Source organism: Natrix helvetica (assembly GCF_964273705.1).
Source record: "Natrix helvetica genome assembly, chromosome: 1".
In the NCBI taxonomy this organism is placed as follows: domain Eukaryota; kingdom Metazoa; phylum Chordata; class Lepidosauria; order Squamata; family Natricidae; genus Natrix; species Natrix helvetica.
The window spans coordinates 144,494,070-144,515,256 of record NC_138548.1 but is presented as its reverse complement, the minus strand read 5'-3'; the positions used below and the strand labels follow the sequence as shown (position 1 = coordinate 144,515,256).

The following is a 21,187-nucleotide window of genomic DNA, read 5'->3' as shown; positions in this document are numbered from 1 at the left end:
TTGTCAATCAGCAAGGCAGGACAGCCAGGAGAGTCCAGGAGACAGAAGGTCCAGGCAGAAGAGAGTTTTTTTCCACTGGCCCTGGCAGTAGAGCAAAATTTTTCACTCCAGGGAGTTCAAAAGACAGCAATCAACAAGAGATTTGTCTGAGTAGCACGGAGACAAAGACCGGAAGCCTGAAGTTTTAAAGGTGGAGTCAGATTTCACATTTCTTAAAGACAATGGAAGTGTGCCATCTTGCCCTGCCAGCTTCGGGTTTAGAGGCAAAAAATAAAGTTTTCAAAGTTCAAAGCTCCCAAAGTTTCCAGATCATCATTGTTTTAAGGTTTAAATCCGAAAATTCACTTAGTAGGGGCGTGACATCATTGGTTGGCTCTCCCCCTCCTCCTTCCCCTGGGGCTAAGAGCGAAATCGTTTCCAGCCGCCTGTCCGAGGGAGGGGGGGGGGAATCCCCCTCCCTCCAGCCGCGCCTCTCCGAGTCAAGCCGAAAGTAAAGTTTAAACAGCTGACTTTCTTGTTAAAGTTGTTAAAGTTGTTAAAAGGAATGGAGGAAGTTCACGCCTCACCACACCGCAGCCGCATCCTTCTGTTCTTTTTTCCTCCGATGAGCCTCACAGCGAAGACGCCGGAGCGTCTCCCCTTCGTGCTCCCCAGTGCCTGGAGCGAAGTGGGGGGGGGCGCCAGCCGCCGCCAATCCAGGGATCCCCGGCAGTGCCGCCCCTCTGGCAGGATGCCTCTACGGGGCGTCCTGTGCCCCCCAAGGAGTGGGAAGCCCACCGGGGATGCGCGGGGCGAGCAAGGCTTGCCCATCGCCGTCAGCCGCCGGAACCGGAAGTCAGGAGTTTCCATTCCTGTTTTATTTAGAGTTTGGTGCAACTAAAGAAATCAGTTGTGGCTTTGTTAACAAATAGTGGTTAAAGTGATATTATTGGACTTTTTGCGAGAAACTGAAATTAAAAGTTGATCTGGGCTTTGATGATTAAATAAGGGATTATGGACCCTAGTGTGGTTAAACTGATGTTCTTAGGATGCTCTTAGAATTACTCCTAGGGCCCCAGTATGTTTCGGCTAGGCTGTCTTTTTTACTTAAGAGGTTTTATAATTAATAACAACTTCTTCCTTTCTTCATAGTCTCAAAGGTAGAAAAATTAAAGGTTTGCCTTTAAATAAGAAGCCATTTCCCATGAGGAGGGATTAGGGCTTGATGTGAGCTTAATCTAAGATTGATGACCTGTCTTTATTTCCAGTTTGTACCAGAATCTTTACAAATTGCAGAAGATGGAAAGGAACATATTTTGACAATCTTAAGTACCATTCCTATTACATGTTTGGCCCAGGATGACATCTGTAAAATTACTTTACAGCTAAGCACTCAGATTTCTGGTAAGTACCTTATGTCAGGTAGCATATAACCTGCTACATTTTTGTCCATTTTTCCGGAAGTCACCATACCTGTAATGAATCTAGAAGCACAGGGTTGGTAAAATGCTTCAGAAGTAAAATATGTTTCATAGCTATAATACCAACAGATGAGAAAAAAGTGTGTCATGCATTTAATGATGTAGTACATTAAGCAATTTATTCATTTTTATTAACATTAGAAGTTAATGTTCATGACAGCTAATATACAACCTTTATGTTAGGTTTTATAAAGCTGGTGTGGTTGAAATGTACATTGAAATAGAAAAAAATGGGTTCAAAAATCTCAATGTAATGATACTTTGTGTTAGTTTAGCTTGGAAAAAATAATTTCTTCCCATACTTCATTATCAGTTATTAAATACACACACACACACACACACACACACACACACACACACACACACGGATAAAGCATACCTATATAGGTTTTCTGTTTTAGAACTCTGATCCTAAAAGTATGGCTCAGATCCATTTTCCTTAATTATTGTGATATAGTAAATAATAAGCACAGGGTTAAGAACTCACACAATTTGTCCTCAGCGGCAAATGCTTGAAGATAAATGGCCTTGTATTCAGTGGTGGAATTCAAATAATTTAACAACCGGTTCTCTGCCTTAATGACCAGCTGAGTAGGTTAGACTCAGTGGTCATGTGACTGGGTGGGCATGGCCAACTCAACATCACTCACGTAAATGGGAGCTTCACCTTCGCTGTTACAATGTAATAAGGGTTAACCAGAGAGGCAGTTTCTGTAAGCAGAGCAATAACGATTAGGCTAGAAACAACACCAGAATGTTTCCTTCCTGCCTTCGTTACAGGATTAGCCCTGTAAAGTGGGGAAAAAAACAAAATGTGATTTCTTCCAACAACCGGTTCTCTGAACTGCTTAGAAAGTTAAAACCGGTTCTACCGAATAGGTGCGAACTGGCTGAATCCCACCACTGCTTATATCTATATCTCTCACTCTTTTTTGCCCCTGAACACTGGAAAGAACCAGTCTCCGAGACTGGAAAGGGGGAAGTGAAAGAAGTTTTCATTCTTTTTGCTCTAAGAGTGAGGCAACTGAAGAATCCACTGCTTCCTGCGACATTCACCCAATGGATGGAGCTAAAATCCATGGATGCAGAACAATGACATATAGCCCTAGATATTTCCTTTACACAGAAAGTCATACAATCCTGTTTTGAAATGTTAATGTTTTCATGTGTTAAAATACTTTATTATTTTACTTGATAAAATGTATTGTGAATCCTTAAGAACCTCTATTTGGCATGGGGGTAAACATAGATATTTTTAAATAGATCAACTAATTGATGTATGTTTTGATGTATCAACTAATAAGATATATATTTGGTTTTTATTGCTTTTTTCCTGCATTATAGTCTGTTTCTGTTTCAAAATGATGGCGTACCGTGCAGCAAGAATTATTTTTATCACACAGAGAAGACCATCCAACATCATTTACCTAACAGAAAAATACAACTAGTAAATTCTCGGAAGTGTTGCAAATTTATCCAATATGTTTTTGTGCTTTTTTAAAAAGATAACTTGCTAGAAAGGACAACGAGCATAGCCCTTTCAACATGCCATGTGGATCTGGAACAAAGGCCCTGTAGAGAAAGCAGCTGTGCAAGAGCAACATTTGCTGTAAGAGCTGTGAATGACTTTGTAGAAAATGGAAACGTTATCAGTTATATCACAGCCAAGCCAGTTCAGCCAAGTAAATCTCTGTGGCATGATTATAAGCCCAAGGATGTCAAGGTAGGTTAAAGCAACAACCAAGGGCTTTTTACAGCAAGTTGTAAAAAACAACAACAACACAGAACACTCCTTCCTAGGGATCTTAATTTATGTTTACCTTTATTATTCTTTTGCTCTTTTCAAATTTGGAAACTAATCAGCCATTTAAAAGATTAATAAACCAACCCTAACAGAGATTTTTTTTAAAATGTACTGAATAACCTACTTCATCATTTGAAAAAGCACCCTTTTTAAGAAAGAAAAAATTCTTATATGAGTTGGATTTCAGTCATTTATATTTGCTTCAATTTTGTTTGGCTTGAATTCAGTGACATTGGATTGAGTTGCAAATATTTCACATGCTTCAATTGTCAAGTATTCATTTGGTTCTGAAAAATGGAACCTTTGAACTATTCCATATTTTCAAATATATCGAAGTAAAGACTTTCTTGAATAAAATTCAGAAGAAATGCAGCAAAATAAATAACTGTATCTGAAAATAATTAGGCCTGATATCAATAGTTGTCTTTACAGCTTCTGTTATGCAGAACCCAAACCAAACAATTTGTTATTCATCAGGTCTGTCCTTTCGGCTCATCACAGAAAACCATCCAGGCAGAAACCCATATTTTTATTTTTAATGTTGCCTTTTTATATTTGTGTTGTATTTGTGCTGATAAAATAAAGGAGACTATCTATCTATCTATCTATCTATCTATCTATATATATATATATATATATATATATATATATATATATATATATATATATATATATATATATATATATATATATATATATATATATATATATATATATATATATATATATATATATGTTGTATTTGTACTGATAAATAAATAAAGGGAGACTAGTATAGATCTATTCCGAGCTAATTAGCTCTCATCAGCTAGCCATACCCTTACTGGGATTTGAACCTGTGCTGTTATATATCTCAGGCAGGAGTTTTAGCCACTAAGCCACAGGATCGCCTCCTTATCAGTTGAGCCAGGGAAATAAGTATATATTTGTGTTATTTAGGCATACCAGGGGTTGTAACACAAATATATATATACACACATATACACACACACACACACATACATACATACATACATACACACACACACACATATATATATATATAACATAAAACAAACACACACACACACACACAAACACATATATATAACATAAAACAAACAAACAAACACACACACACACACACATATATATATATATATAAAACATAAAACAAACACACACACACACACAAACACATATATATATAACATAAAACAAACACACACACACACACACACACACACACACACACACACACACACACACATATATATATATATATATATATATATATATATATATATATATATATATATATGTATGTTGTATTTGTGATGATAAATATATATATATTATACTGGTCTTGTTGCATTTGGGTCTTTTCCCGTGTAAGATTGAGATTGTCTTGGCAACGTTTCTGCAAGGTTTCACTCGCCATCTTCAGGCTGATGTTTTTGGCTTAAAGCGTGGTCGGAGCTGCTGTCTTTCTATAAATCTTGGTGGGGGTGTGTGGAGTGCTGGCTTTGTTTCAGTAAGTGGACTGATTGGCTGTGTGGTTCTATCATGATTGGTAGATTGGTGCTGATTGGTGCTGGCTGTGTGTCCGTTGTTGTTTTGTGTTGTAATGGCCTTGGTGGTGGGTGGGGCTCGTTTGTTGACTAGGGCTGGTTTCCAGATGTCTGGAAGGCGGGAGGTATCATCATGTTTATTCATGTTGTGGGGGTGTTTCTCTATTTCAATGGTTTCCATAATTATTATCTTGTTAAAGTGTTCAGTTTTGGAGATTAATTGGTTCCTTCAAAATTAATTTCATGTCCTGTTGCTTTAAAGTGCTGGAAAAGGGAGGAAGGTTTTTTTTTCTTTTTTTCTTACTGCGTTCTTGTGTTCTGCAATGCATGCATTTATTCTCCTGTTCATTTGTCCTATGTATGTTGCAGGGCAGATTTTGCATGGTATTTCGTAGACTCCTTGGTTTTCTAGCTGGATTTTGTCTTTGGGGTTTCTTAAGATGTTGGCTATTTTTTGGTCAGTGGTGAAGGCTGTCTTGATATTGTGTTTGTGGAGAATTTTGCTGATTTTATCTGTGGTGCCTTTGATGTAAGGCAGGAGGGTGATGCCGTTGTCCTGTTCTTTGTCTCGGTTTTTGGGGGGAGACTCCATTTGGATTAGGTTGGTAATTGTTTTTCTTTGGAATCCGTTGGAGATTAATACGTTAGTGAGAGTGTGTGTAATTCAGTTTTCAGGTGGTCACTGTTGGCTAGGCATTTGGATCTGAAGATGAGGGTCTTGACTATAGAGTTGATCTGTGCAGGGTGATGATGGGATTGTGCATTTAAGTAGTGGTTGGTGTGTGTTGTTTTCCGGTAGATGGTGCATCCTAGGGAGCCTTTTTTTTTTTTTTTGTAGATTAGGACATCCAGAAAGGGAAGTTGGTTGTTTGCTTCTATTTCCATAGTGAGTTGTATTTTGGGGTGTAGGCTGTTGAGACGTGTGAGGAAGGTGTCCAGTTTTTCCTTCCCGTGTGGCCAAATCATGAAAGTGTTATCAACATATCTAAGCCAGAGTTTGGGTTTACGTTCAGATTTATCTAAGGTGTTAGTTTCAAAATGTTCCATGTATAAGCTTGCGATGACAGGTGAGAGGGGTGATCCCATGGGTGCTCCTTCTGTCTGTCTGTATCTTTGTCCATTATGGATGAAGTATGTGTTGGTTAGGCACTGGTTGGTCAGATCCAGAATGTATTTAGGGAGGTTGTATTTGTTCTGGATAGCTATCAAGGCATCTTTTATAGGCACTTTGGTGAAGAGAGATATGACATCGAAGCTCACAAGTATGTCTCTGGGTTGTAGGTTTTGTTTCTTTATTGTTTCTATGACCCCACCACCTACCTGAAAAAAACCACCAAATCCAAAATATTTCCATAGTAAATTGTATTTTGGGGTGTGGGCTGTTGAGACGTGTGAGGAAGTTGTCCAGTTTTTCCTTCCCGTGTGGCCAAATTACGAAAGTGTCATCTACATATCTAAGCCAAAGTTTAGGTTTGTATTCAGATTTATCTAAGGCGTTGGTTTCAAAATGTTCCATGGATAGGTTTGCAATGATGGATGAGAGGGGTGATCCCATAGGTGCTCCTTCTATCTGTTTGTATCTTTGTCCATTGTGGATGAAGTATGTGTTGGTTAGGCAGTGGTTGGTCAGATCTAGGATGTGCTTAGGGTGTTATATCTGTTTTGGATAGCTGCCAAGGCTTCTTTAATAGGCACTTGGGTGAAGACGGATATGACATCGAAGCTCACGAGTAGGTTGCTGGGTTGTAGGTTATGTTTCTTTATTGTTTCTATGAAGTGGAGTGAGTTTTTTTACATGTGGGGTGATGGATTCTGTGTAGGGCTGAAGTTATTTGGCAAGAAATTTGGCAAGATTCTGTAGAGGTGAGCCTATGGAGCTGACTATGGGTCTGAGTGGTGTTCCTTCTTTGTGTATCTTGGGGAGGCCATAGAGTTTGGGGCATCTGAAAGATTTCTCTCAGGGGATGATTCTTTGCTGGATCTCTTCACTGATGGAAGAGCCTTTTATTTTGGATTTGGTGGTTTTTTCCAGGTAGATGGTGGTGTCTGTGTTTAGAGGTTTGTAAGCGGGGTCTTGGAGTAGGTTGGATAGTTTGGCTTGGTAGTCAGATGTGTTCATCACCACAGTGGTGTTACCTTTGTCTGCTGGGAGAATGATTATGTTGTTGTCTTTCCTCAAGTTGGTGAGTGCTTTTTGTTCTTCTTTATGTAAGTTGCTTTTGGGTGAAATTGCTGGAGCAGAGGACATTGGTGACTTCAAGTCTGATTTTATTGGCTTCATTTGGGTTGATTTTGGTTAGGGTAGCTTCAACTCCACATATGGGTATTTCAGTGTTTTCAGTGGGGATGCGTTTGGGGGTGACTGCAAAGTTGAATCCTTTGGAAAGGACATTGTTTCTGCTATGGTGAGGGTCCTGTCTGATATGTTATATACTGTTTGTTTCATGAGTTGCTGTGGAAGGGAATTGGGCTTCTGGTATTTTTCTAGTCTGTGGAGTTTGTTGATGTGTGTGTCTGTCTTGTGGGAGGTTTCTGTTTCGGCTCTCCAGAGGGCTAGTTGTTTGGATTTGTCCCAGAGTGCTGGGTGGATATTGTTACTGAGTTTGAGGCAGTGGTGGGTTTCTACCGGATCGCACCGGATCGTGCGAACCGGTTGAAGAATGAACCCGGAAGTAATTTTCGGCCCCGCCCCCTTGGCGTTTTTTTTGCATCGGGGCTGACTCCCCGCCGCCACTGCTGTTCCTTGTCTTCTGGCCCGTTTCCCAACTGGCCTTTCCTCGCTTGGAGGGCTTTGGAAGGAAGCTTCTGCAGAAGCCCGGGTGAGTGACAACAAGTTCCCGCCGTTACGAAGTCTCGGAGGCTGTAATTTTCTGAGCTGTGCGCGAGCGCCTGTTTTCCACGGCGTGGAGCAGCAGCGAGGCCGGCAATGACTCAGGATGCCATCCGGGAAGACGAGGAACGCGAGGGGGGACCGTTGACGGCCTCCGCAATCATCGCTCGCCTCGCAGAGCCTCGCTGCTGCTCCACGCCGTGGAAAACAGGCGCGCGCGCACAGCTCAGAAAATTACAGCCTCCGAGGCTCAGAACGCTTCGGAGGGAAGCTTCTGCATAAGCCCGGCCGAGTGACAACAAGTTCCCGCCGTTACGAAGTCTCGGAGGCTGTAATTTTCTGAGCTGTGCGCGCGCGCCTGTTTTCCATGGCGTGGAGCAGCAGCGAGGCCGGCAATGACTCAGGATGCCATCCGGGAAGACGAGGAACGCGAGGGGGGACCGTTGACGGCCTCCGCAATCATCGCTCGCCTCGCAGAGCCTCGCTGCTGCTCCACGCCGTGGAAAACAGGCGCGCGCGCACAGCTCAGAAAATTACAGCCTCCGAGGCTCAGAACGCTTCGGAGGGAAGCTTCTGCATAAGCCCGGCCGAGTGACAACAAGTTCCCGCCGTTACGAAGTCTCGGAGGCTGTAATTTTCTGAGCTGTGCGCGCACGCCTGTTTTCCACGGCGTGGAGCAGCAGCGAGGCCGGCAATGACTCAGGATGCCATCCGGGAAGACGAGGAACGCGAGGGGGGACCGTTGACGGCCTCCGCAATCATCGCTCGCCTCGCAGAGCCTCGCTGCTGCTCCACGCCGTGGAAAACAGGCGCGCGCGCACAGCTCAGAAAATTACAGCCCCCGAGGCTCAGAACGCTTCGGAGGGATGCTTCTGCATAAGCCCGGCCGAGTGACAACAAGTTCCCGCCGTTACGAAGTCTCGGAGGCTGTAATTTTCTGAGCTGTGCGCGCGCGCGTGTTTTCCATGGCGTGGAGCAGCAGCGAGGCCGGCAATGACTCAGGATGCCATCCGGGAAGACGAGGAACGCGAGGGGGGACCGTTGACGGCCTCCACAATCATCGCTCGCCTCGCAGAGCCTCGCTGCTGCTCCACGCCGTGGAAAACAGGCGCGCGCGCACAGCTCAGAAAATTACAGCCTCCGAGGCTCAGAACGCTTCGGAGGGAAGCTTCTGCATAAGCCCGGCCGAGTGACAACAAGTTCCCGCCGTTACGAAGTCTCGGAGGCTGTAATTTTCTGAGCTGTGCGCGCGCGCCTGTTTTCCACGGCGTGGAGCAGCAGCGAGGCTCTGCGAGGCGAGCGATGATTGCGGAGGCCGTCAACGGTCCCCCCTCACGTTCCTCGTCTTCCCGGATGGCATTTGGAGTGATTGCCGGCCACACAAACCTCGCTGCTGCTCCACGCCGTGGAAAACAGGCTGGCGCGCACAGCTCAGAAAATTACAGCCTCCGAGGCTTCGTAACGGTGGGAACTTGTTGTCACTCGGCCGGGCTTATGCAGAAGCTTCCCTCCAAAGCCCTCCAAGCGAGGAAAGGCCAGTTGGAAAAGGGGCTTTGCTCCTGCTCCGGGCTGGAGGCTTCCCTCCGAAGTCTTAGGATGTTCTGAGGAGCCCCCCAAGGAAAAACGCCGCTGCCAGGTAGTTAAAAGTACCTCTCTGATTCTGTCAGACTCTGTCAGTCTCTCTCTGATTCCCTCTCTCACTCCCTCTCTGTTCCTCTCTCTCTCTGTCTGTCTGTCTCACTCACACACACACACACACTGTGGTCACCTTGTTGAGTGTTCCAATCACATTTGAAACACTCAACAACTGGCCTGCATTTATGGTATTTTGCAGCATTCTGCAGTCATAGGACCAAAATATATGGTTAAAAGCATATATTTTGGTCCTATGACTGCAGAATGCTGCAAAATACCATAAATGCAAGCCAGTTGTTGAGTGTTTCAAATGTGATTGGAACACTCAACAAGGTGACCACAGTGTGTGTGTGTGAGTGAGACATACAGACAGACAGAGAGAGGGAGTGAGGGAGGGAATCAGAGAGACTGACAGACACACACACACACACACAGAGACAGAGAGGGGGAGGGAGGGAGAGAAAGATAGAGAGACACACACAGAGTGAGTGATTAAGTGAATGAGTGAGAGACAGACACACCCACATACACAGAGTGACAGAGAGAGAGGAAGGGAGGGGAGAGAGACAGAGGGAGAGACAGAGACAGACACACACACACACACACAGAGTGAGTGAGAGACAGACAGACACACACACACAGAGTGACAGAGATGGGGGAAGGAGGAGAGAGAGACAGAGATACAGAGAGAGAGAGAGACAGATAGTCACCCAGAGAAAATGACAGAGGGAGGGAGAGAGGGAGAGAGGGAGAGAGAGAGAAAGAGCCAGAGAGAGAGAGAAAAAGAAAAAGAAAAAAAGAAAGTGGGAGAGAGAGATGAAAGAAAGAAAGAAAAAGAACTTATGACCACAATTGAGCCCAAAATTTTGGTTGCTAAGCAAGAGCATCGTTAAGTGAGTTTCACCACATTTTCCAAGTTAGCCATGCCCACCTGGTCACATGACTGCCAAGCCACTCCCACCAGGTCACATGGCCGGCAAGCCACTCCCACAAAGGAGGCCACACCCACAGAGTAGGTTCCAAAAAAATTTGAAACCCACCACTGGTTTGAGGTGAAGAGTGAGTAGGTCCCTGTTGGTTTTGTCTAGTAGGGATATTTTCCTGTGGAGTTCATTTCTGATTAGGGCTAATTTAGTTCTTTTCAGGATCCTTTAGGCGGCTGAGGTTTTAGAATGGAATTTTAGTTGGAATCATGTGGGGATCATGTTTTTTTTACAGCTGTCAGGTTTCCACTGTCTTAAAGGTGAGGTCCAAAGCAATCTCCAGGGGGATGCTGTTCCAGAAGACAGGTATTGCAACAAAGAAGGCCCACTTCCTTGCTCCTGCTATATGACAATGCTTAGTTTATGAGACACAAAGCAAGCCAACTCTGCCTGATTGCACAGGACAGGTAGATACTATAGGAGACAGACAGATGGTCCCTCATATCATTAGGCCCTATGGCATGCCAGGGCTCTAATGCTTTGAATTAGACTTAGATTTTTACCAAAAATCAGTGCAACTCATAAAACAAAGGTATTGCACAGGCTATATTCCCCACCACTACTTCTTAAATGGAGATTCCAAAAATAAACAATTGAAATTCCAATAATAACTATGATCTAGGACCGTGATGGCGAACCTATGGCACGCGTGCCACAAGTGGCACGTGGAGCCATTTGTCAGGGCACGCGAGGCGCTGCCCTGTTAGCCTTTGCCCTGAGTTCACCTTTTTAAAAACCTTTTTTCGCCCTCCCCAGGCTCCAGAGGCTTTATAGGAGGCTTCAGGGATTGTCCGGAGGCTTCCCTGAAGCCTTCGGTATGCTTAAAATGACCCTCCGAGCAAACCGGAAGTGACTTCTGGGTTGCTCGGAGGGTCGTTTTAAGCGTTCCAAAGGCTTCAGGGACCGTCCGGAGGCTTCCCTGATGCCTTCGGAGCGCTTAAAACCACCCTCTGAGCAAACCGGAAGTGACTTCCGGGTTGCTCTGAGGGTCGTTTTAAGCGTTCCGAAGGCTTCAGGGACCGTCCGGAGGCCGAAAAAAGCATGTAAAAATGGGGGGGGGGTCGCGCGTTGCATTATGGGTGTGGCACACCCGCACACGACCCCCCCTGCGCTCCCCCCACTTGTGGCACGCGAGCCAAAAAAGGTTCGCCATCGCTGATCTAGGATATCTGTACTGTGTTAAATCTAATTTGAATTCATCTATAATTAAATGCAACCCAAATCTGGTGAGCAATTCTGGAATCCTACCTCAAAGACCATATGAATTCCATTTCTCATTTTAACTAGGTCACAGTTCAAGACCTCCCTACAGGTTATTGCTACTCTTTCACAGATCCACACATAATCACATTTGATGGATGGTGAGTATTTTTTTCAAGAAATTATGTAGATTCTCTATAGTAGCGAATTGTTTTTTTAAATCCATTTGCTTTTTTGATGCATGAATATTCCTTTGCCCAGTGTTTTACAGAATCCAAAGAAGAAAAAGAAAAATTCTAGTAAAAACCAAGGGGAAACTAGTCAATAAATTATTTTGAAAGTAAAATATTTCTAAAACAAAAATCATACTAGCAATTTGTATGGAAGTTGGTTCAAAATGATAGAAGTAAAATCTTTTTTTATAGCGCAGAATGAATTTGGATTTCCTTTGGGTGCTTTTGTCTCATCCTTGGTGGCAACAGAGCAACCCATAGGATTAAACCATAACAATCTAGCAAACAAAAATCTAAAGAATATTTATTTCAAAAAGTTCAATTAATTGAAAGAGAGATTTCCAACCAAGTATATTGAGGTAACATCGCAACCACCTAAAGGAATAATATTTCTCTGGCTCAATTATTCTTTATACAATCATGAGATCTTATTGGTGCAAAGTCAATTCATAGTAACACCTGTCAGTAATACTTGAGTATAAGCATAGCAGCTACTAGAATGGGATATGGCCCTAAGTAACAACCAAGTCAGTCCACTCTGGGAGGCTGAAGCTCATTTTAAGGGTGAAGATGAATATATCATTGTCATATGGTAGCCCTTAGGTTTGAAGAAGACACACTGTTGTGAATTTCATCTATGGATATGTTTGCAGTCCATTGTTATAGCAACTGTGGATGATATTCTGTGGCACCATTCACAGTTTTCTGTCAGTTTTTGGCAGCACCTATCTTCAAACCTCATGAAAACTTCACAATAAAGGGGTCACCAACAGGTTCTGTCAGCAGCTGCAACTTCTAGTTCCTATAAATTATACAACCGTTCAAATACAATAGTTTATAGCAAGGGTATATTGAAGAATGAGTCCCATTTTTCTGGATGAATAGGATTCTGTTGAAGCTCTATTTTTTCCTATGAAATGTTCATTCAGCAATTGTAGATCTTGCAAATGTTGGTTATTATTCATCAAAGATATTGTCATAACATTGATTTTGCTTTCAAGAGTATTAAGCCATAAAGCACCCTGATACAACTAAAGTATATTTATTAAGATATAGAGGGGAAGATACTGTATATCGCCATTTACTTTTGTCAAATGTTTATCTGCCTTGCTTATGTCTGCTGTCATAGCAGTCAGTCTAGACACCTTTGAACAGCTCATATGAATTCTTATGCATTCCTAGTTAATAACTTCATTGTGGTGTTTTAGGTTACTTACAGTGATGGAAAAGTGTTTACTCGTTAAGTGTTTACTTTCTGTCTCCTCTGAAGTCAGCTACCATATTGGATTAATTAAAGAATCTTGTTAAAAGCAAAAGTGTGCAAATAAACAGAGTATGCCATTCTGTATCTTCTTCCTTGGTGTTGTCATTTTGATTTCTTAGGCATTACAATAACTACATGGTTGGGACGTTTGTCTTGTACAAGAGCCTTAGCCGTCTGTTTGAGGTGCATGTTCGTCAGTGGGACTGTGCCAGCCACCATATCGCCATCGCTTGTAACTGTGGTGTTGTTGCACTGGAAGATAATGATATTGTTGTTGTTGACATGTGCAACAGGCAATTTCTGGAAACCAAGTCTCAGGTGATAATACAAAACATCAGAGCCTCATCCCAACAAAATGTCAAAATCATGAAGTCCTATGGAGGAAAAAAAATCACTGTATGTATATCACTTTTATTTACTATACTATTACTGATGGAGAACAAAATGTGTAAATGAAAATCAAAGAATAAAAGTGTGACTTTTAAAACCTCATAGTGATATAGTTCTAGTCTTTGTTTAGCCAATTGAACATTCACTGTTAGGCATCTTAAACAATGCAAACTGAAGTTAATTCTGCACACCAATGATGTGTTATAGACTTGAATATTACTGTTAGGGTCAGAAGACTGATTCGACTTGTTTCATCAGTCAAAAATGAATGGAGTAATATTAAGCCATCCTATGCTTCATTCAGGTAGTCAAAAATGGGAGTATTAGACTGGGGGGGGGGGGAACCCAAACATTTGGATATACATTGGGGTACTATTACTGTATTGACATTCTCCAGCCCAGAGATCTGAATCCTATGAGTATAATCTGCAGAGCTTTAATTTCTGCCGGCTAGTATAAAAGGTGGTAAAGGTGTTTTATTTTCACTTTTAGTAGAGAAAGGGTTATTTAGTTATTGGAGGGGGGTATTGTTTTTTATTCTTTGTATTGACCAGAGTCACTGAAAGTGACTGCAGCCATATAAATTCTCTTAAGTACATAAATTCAGGTGGAAAATAAATACATCCATTAAAATGTTTCCATTCATCAGATTTCTCTGTTTTTCCAGATCTTGTTCCATTCGGGAGCTTTCGTTCGAGCTGATCTTAATGACTGGGGAATGAGTTTGACAGTAAGGGCACCAAGTAGTGATTTTAACAGAACCAGAGGTTTATGTGGTACTTTTGACAGAAATAGTCAGAATGACTTCCACAGGGCTGATGGGAGCATCTTACTTTCTCACCAGAATAGCACAACGGAGGAGAATTTCATAGAAGCTTGGAGGTAAGATTTAAGTGGCAAAGTTTACACTGAAAAATGAGCCACCATAAAAACATTCAATATAAACTCCATAGTGTGCTTTTGCAGTGATCTGGGCAAAAGCTCTGTCTTACCTTGACAAAAATACTAGCAGGGACCTTCAGACTATACCACTTAAAATGTGTTTTGAACCTTCAGTATAAACTTTGGAACCATGATGGAAGATGTCTCATCCTATTGTATGCCTCTTTCAGTTAATTTATTTATTTATTTATTTTATTCGATTTATCAGTCGCGCCCTCTCTGCGAAGGGACTCGGGGAGATGTACAATCAAATATATAGGCGTGTGGCATGGAGGAGGTAAATACATCAACATTTAACAATTCAAATAGAAATAAAAGCCACAAAGTTAAGATAAATAACAGTAAAATTACAATTAAAACAGTTAAAATACCCAAAAGATTTAAATTTACAGTTTAAAATTGCCAGGGAGGTTAGAGAGTTCTAATTAAGCCAGGCCGGCTAGTTGGAACAGGTGGGTCTTGAGTTTCGTGCGGAAGGAGCGGAGATCAGTCGTTGTCCTAATATCTGGGGGGAGGTCGTTCCAGAGGGCTGGGCCCACCACAGAGAAGGCCCTACTCCTGGGCGCCGCCCTCTGGCACTGCCTAGTGGACGGCACCCGGAGGAGTCCCTCTCTGTGAGAGCGGATTGGTCGCAGGGATGTATGGGGCAGGATACGATCCTGCAAATAACTAGGTCCTGTGCCATGGAGCGCTTTAAAGATGGTGATTAACACCTTGAAGCGCACCCGGTAGACCACAGGGAGCCAGTGCAGCTCGCGCAGGAGAGGTGTTACATGGGTGAACCTCGTTCTCCCCATAATTGCCCGCACGGCCGCATTCTGGACCAGCTGTAGTCTCCGGGTGCATCTCAAGGGGAGCCCCATGTAGAGAGCATTGCAGTAGTCCAGACGGGACGTCACCAGCGCGTGAGTGACTGTGCGAAGGGCATCTCGGTCCAATAGGGGGCGCAATTGGCGCACCAGGCGAACCTGGTGGAACGCCCCCCTCGCCACACCTGCCACATGGTTATCCATAGACAGCCGGGCGTCTAGGAGGACGCCCAAATTGTGCGCCCACTCCACGGGTGCCAGCTGCTCGCCCCCGATGGCCAGCGATGGAATACACTGGTTGAACTGGGGGGCCGGTAACCACAGCCACTCCGTCTTGGAGGGTTTAAATAACTAGCTTAGCACTTTACCAAGCACATTTTGAAGTAGACTACCAAATTTATCTGAGGGCTTAATGTCTTCTTGGGGTCTTTATGTCTTTAAACATTCTCTCTGCTCCCCCACCCCCAAACATAATTCTGTTACATGTTCTAATTAACAAAAATCATATCAATCAATTGTTGAGTTTATTTATCATGGCGCACTAACACATGATCAATTATTGCATTTATTAAAACTTTTAAAGGATTTTCCTGTCACTTTTGGATCGTTAATGTAGTTTCAGCATAAACTATATTCTTACTAATGTTTACTCAATAGTTCATGCCTGTACTTAACAAATACTTGAGAAAATGTCATCATAAATCATGAAGTATTCAGGTATTAAACATATTTATCAATATATATTTTCCTGTGATTGATGGATATAGTTAAAATTTTGCTTCCAATATTTGTGCATTGTCCTCTATCATATTTTCATCACTTCCTGGATATCTGGCTGTCTAAAAAGCAAGGAATCTATGATTCCAACATTCTTCATTTTATATCCCTCCTTGGGTCTCCAATGACCAAAATTAGGTATCAATATTTATCAGTCAGGGTAAGAATGTAAAATGCTGTCCATCAAATTAAATGTATGTTTTCTTTCCCGAATTCTTTTTTGGTTCATTAGTCTGTCATCAAATGCCTTTCCTGGAATACTTTTTGTTTGAGTCACTAATATTCTCATCCAGATAACTTGCAAGTAGTGCTTCCTATATCTCACCAATTCCTTATGTAAATATGTGTATGTTTTGAACTGTATTAGATGATAGTGGAATTTACATTTTGAAAAGGTAGAAGACATATTGTTGCAATATCTCTTTCTGTTTCACAAGTCTATGTGAATATAAAATTCCAAGACTTTAGCCAAAGCACTGCAGATCTTTTTTGATTCCAAATCTCACTGCCTCTCTTTCTTTGTAGAAAAGGAGAATGGGAGGCCTACCTCAATTCAGAAGGAAGCTAAGACCTATCTGACTATAATCCTGAACCTTTGCTGAAGGACAACATGTAGATCAAGCATGTCTAACCTTTTGACATGCCTGCCCCACATTGAGTAAAGAGAAGTTGCCTTGGGCTGCATATAAAATATATAATGTAGTTTTGTGTGTATGTATTATAAATAATGTTAAAAGTTTATGATCTTGTGGGGCTGCATTATTAGCTGTCCAGGGTACAGGTGGCCCACAGGCTGTAGGTTGGACATGTCTGATCTAGATGGTGACAAAGGAAGGATTTTGAAGAGAGACTATAATTCCCTGACATAACTTTGTTAGGGGAGATTTGCACCCTGATAACACTTGAATAGATATTTAATTTATCATCATAATGCTGTTTTTCCAGCAATGCAATGCATGCCATTTACTTGCTGTCACTTCTGATGGCGTAAAAATATGCAGAATGGCCTCTCCTAGTAATCTTAAAGTATAGACAATAACTTGTAGGAGTTCCTGATAGTTCTGAACCCCTACAGCCTATTTGCTGATTCAGCACGGTGTCAGAAAAATACTTTGGGGTTCCAATTGGAGAGATGCACAAGAACAAATCAAAATGAAATCCAGATATGCTGTGAGGAAAGGACATTTATGTATTCCCAAAAGAAAAGAGGTTTGCCTGTGGGGATAGCTATAGATAAAATGAGGTACAAGGAGGCCATTTTACAGGGGAGCTTGTCCTTGGTGTGGTTCTTGAGGGGTGTGAGTGTGTGTATGTGCTGGTTCTAGAGTGTGATATTTAAGGGGAATGAGCATGTGTAGGTACGTGTCATCCAGAGGTGGGTTGCTCCTGATTCGGCCCAGACTGGGTGAACCAGTAGTAGTGGTGGTGGGAAGCTCTGCCCACCTGCCCAGATGCTTCTGTGCATGCGAAGAAGTGTTGTGCATGAGCACGCCTGCACTGGTAGTAAAAAAAATTGGGAACCCACCACTGGTGTCATTTGTGATCTTTATTTTGGTGAACATATGGTTCCACTGAGAGACAGTTTTAATTAACTCTATTTGTGTTTACAGGCCCTCTTCTTTGATATATGGATTAAGTCTGGGTAACTTATTTGTGGGTTCAATGAAGTTTGAGGAAAGGTTTTTCTCCAGTTTGCTATTTGTATTTGATTAATTTATTTTCTGCTTGACTGTTAATTGTATAGTAGAGAAGGGATTCTCAGTCCATTGTGGAATTTGTTAATATTTAAGGGAAGATAGAGACAATATAAGAAATAAAATATATTTTGATATAAAATTTCCCACAAAGGATACTGAATTTCAATTCTCAACTCAGGCTCCTGGCTTGTAAATTTCTATACAGTGAGACACATTCCTAAGGCCTTTGAAGTGAGTGATATTTTTAATGTCCCTAACATGATACTGAAATATTCTTTTTTCTAACTTGTAGAAGCATATATTTTTATTTTTATTTTTTTATCCTGATTTATTATTTTATCTATCTATCTATCTATCTATCTATCTATCTATCTATCTATCCATCCATCCATCCATCCATCCATCCATCCATATTTTTCGGAGTATAAGATGCACTTGAGTATAAGACGCATCAAGATTTTGAAGAGGTCATTAAGAAAAAGTTTTTTGCACTCTGTAGACCTCCCAAACCCTCTGCATGCCTCATTTGTTTGTGAAAAATGGGGCATGCAGAGCATTTGAGAGTCCTGCCAATTGCTCCTGGGGGTGGAGGGGAGCAAAAATGAGCAAAAAACAGCCAGTTTTGGGGTGAAAATGGGCCCGTTCTTTTGTCCAAAAAAAGGGCATGCATAGCCTTTAGGAGACTTGTAGAGTGCTCCTGGGGGCGGCGGGGGGGGGGGGCAAAATCGAGCAAAAATGGCCCATTTTTTTGCTCATTTTTGCCCTCCCCAACCCCCAAAAGCACTTTACAGGCTTCCCAAACCCTCTGCACATCCATTTTTGTGAAGGGGATGGGGTTTTGGGAGGCTAAAATACTGTATGCAGATTTTTACCCTCTTTTTTTGGAGGAAAAAAGTTTTGTCTTATACTCTGAAAAATACAGTATCTATCTATCTATCTATCTATCTATCTATCTATCTATCTATCATCTATCTATCTATCTATCTATCTATCTATCTATCTATCTATCTATCTATCTATCTATCTCAACGTGGCAAACATACTTAATACTCCTTCCTCCTTCTATTCGCCCCACAATAACAATCCTGTAAAGTGGGCTGGGTTATATACAATTTGTATATACATCAGAGCCCCAGCATCTGCGATACATTTGCAGACAAAAAAACCCTATCCAGTTTCTAACTCTACATGCAAAGACTTCATATCATATGTTATGAGTTAGACTGGGACAGAAAGGAAGATCCAATATCCAATTGGAGTAGTTGAGAACATCCTTATGAAATTAACTATACTCTGTGTTTCAATACAAATGTTCATTCATTAGGCCTGATTTGTACAATATGGATTTAGTGAATTTTAAATTCAGTCCACCCAAGGGCACTTTTGAAAGGAACAGAGTGAATTGCTCCAAGTGTGAAATATATCATTTTCAAATCTTGCTAATGAAGATATGTTGCATTCCTTTCAGCCAATATAAGATTTACAATTGTTATAGGTACATAAAAAATGAAAGCTGATTTAATATGCTTCTATGCAGCTACAGATTTTCCTTCAAATCTTGTAAAGCAGTTTTGAATTGCCACCTGAATATCTACAAACCTATGTTACATTCTCCTAATGTTCCCCCAAGTTTACCAATGATAGTGTAAAAAAATAGTTCAAATGATACCTTTCCCCTCCCTTCTATCATCACATTTGTTTTTTATCATGATAAAAAAAGAGCCCAGTAGGGCATTTCATCAAACTGCTTCTTGGACAGGATGAGGGAAGTCTGAAAGATATGATAGTAGCTTTTTTACAGGAGGGAGTGGGAAGACCTAGAGGTAAGAGATCTATGTTGCAAAATGCAGATCTTGCATCTCAAAGGTCTTCACAGCATTTCCTCTGGAGCAAGAGCAAAATTGGTGGTTGATTGGCTCAGCTTTCCAAGATCCACAAGTCTCACAGCATTGTGAGGTTATAAAGAAGGGGAACGGTTCATGAATCATTGTGCTATCTCTATGTGGAAAAGGCTTTAGAAAGTCATTGTGAAGCTAGCTTGGAAAATGTACTATAGTTCATATAAGTATTGACCCTTTCCTTTTTTTAAGAAAATGCTAATATGTTTAGGAATAACATAGAATAAAACATTTGACGGTGTTTAAAATTTCACTCTGCTGCTTGAAAGTTCAAAAGCATCCTCATTTAGGGGGAAATACTTCTATTCCTTGTTTCACTTCTTTCAGAACATGTTCTTTATCTTTTTAAAATTCTGTATATTCCTTATAATGATAGTTGCCTTCGTAAGGGAGAAAAAGAACACCTGCCCAGAGACAAATGTTATCAGATATTCAGAACTCTAGAATATGATATTATATCAATATCATCTATGACATTTTTTTTACTCAGATTTTTTTAAAACATTCAGCAGCAGTTACTTTTCCAGATGAATTTTACAACCCTATTGATAAAGTTCAACGTTGTCACTTTGCCAGCATACATTTGTGTATGAAAATCATTGTAGGGGAACGTATATTTTCTCCTCTTAGTCACTGGAGTAAGCATCAACATTTCCAAGGTCATTAATCTATACTTTCCTATTACCTGTACCCAGCTAGAGAAAATACCTGTCAAAGGAACCTGCTAAACTGATAAATTTACCACCTGTGGGTCAACAGGAAGTGATATGTGAGGATGATAATGCACCTGATCTGTCAAGTGCCAAGATGTCAGAAATCCATAGAAAAAGCAGGAGTGTAGATTATTGCTATGTATAGTATGCAATTTGACACTATCTGCACTTGGCTGTTAAAAATAAAATAAACAAAAGACTTGATTATTCTGTTGATCAGCTGTTTAAAAGAGACAGCATTCAGTCCTTCAAAAAGTGTTCCATGTTGCTTGAACAAATTCTCTCCTTTCCAAGCACCTAATATGTGTTTCACCTTTTTTCAGAAGCACAAATTCTAAGCAGTTTTAAATGCTAAATTTCTTGGTTGCAATTTATTAATCTATGGATATATCAATTCCAGCAAATAATTTACAATGGTGTACACAACTGCTGTATAAAATGGCAATCTCACCCATACTATTCTATTCAGTGATGAAAAAAATGTTTTAAATTTCCTGGTTGCAGGTCAGGTGGAGATTTGTGATAAACTTCTTAGGAGTTTAGTTTATATTCTGTAAGGAATGACAAAGTTATGTAATCTGTTGGGAAGAAAGTGCAGAGCACTTAGGCTTCATTTTCTTAAAGCAGAAATCACTATACAGTACTTGGCTGGATTGCAAAACTGTGCACTAGTTCTTTGTACATGCATTACCCAGAGGAGATAATATTTCATGAAAAATATTCAGATTAAAGCTCAATTCCTTATGCGTTCTACTGTAGTTGCTTTGCAACCAAAAGTACAGTGCCAAAAAATGAGGATGGATGGGTGGAGTTAGGGGATAGTGCTGAGTTTGTATATGTGGCTTAGTAGTGAACATGTTCACCTCCCACTCAGAAACATTCCTACGTAGCGGTAAATGTTTCTCTCCTAGGGCACAAAGAGAAAAATATCTGCTGCAAATTCCACATAGACATCAGGAAGGGCATCCATCTAGTTAACGCTCAGTTCAATCCAATCACCCT

General features: G+C 41.3%; 1 protein-coding gene across 1 annotated transcript in view; it reads left to right on the top strand.

The window, feature by feature from the left end:
• VWDE (von Willebrand factor D and EGF domains) overlaps positions 1-21,187 on the top strand; it is a gene marked incomplete at its 5' end in the record, with an annotated part of 198,489 nt that overhangs the window by 18,163 nt on the left and 159,139 nt on the right. Inside the window, 5 exons of the mRNA XM_081955237.1 lie at positions 1,248-1,383; positions 2,966-3,183; positions 11,550-11,623; positions 13,079-13,355; positions 14,017-14,231. Coding sequence (XP_081811363.1) covers positions 1,248-1,383; positions 2,966-3,183; positions 11,550-11,623; positions 13,079-13,355; positions 14,017-14,231 — 920 coding nt within the window. The remainder of the gene's footprint in view (positions 1-1,247; positions 1,384-2,965; positions 3,184-11,549; positions 11,624-13,078; positions 13,356-14,016; positions 14,232-21,187) is intronic.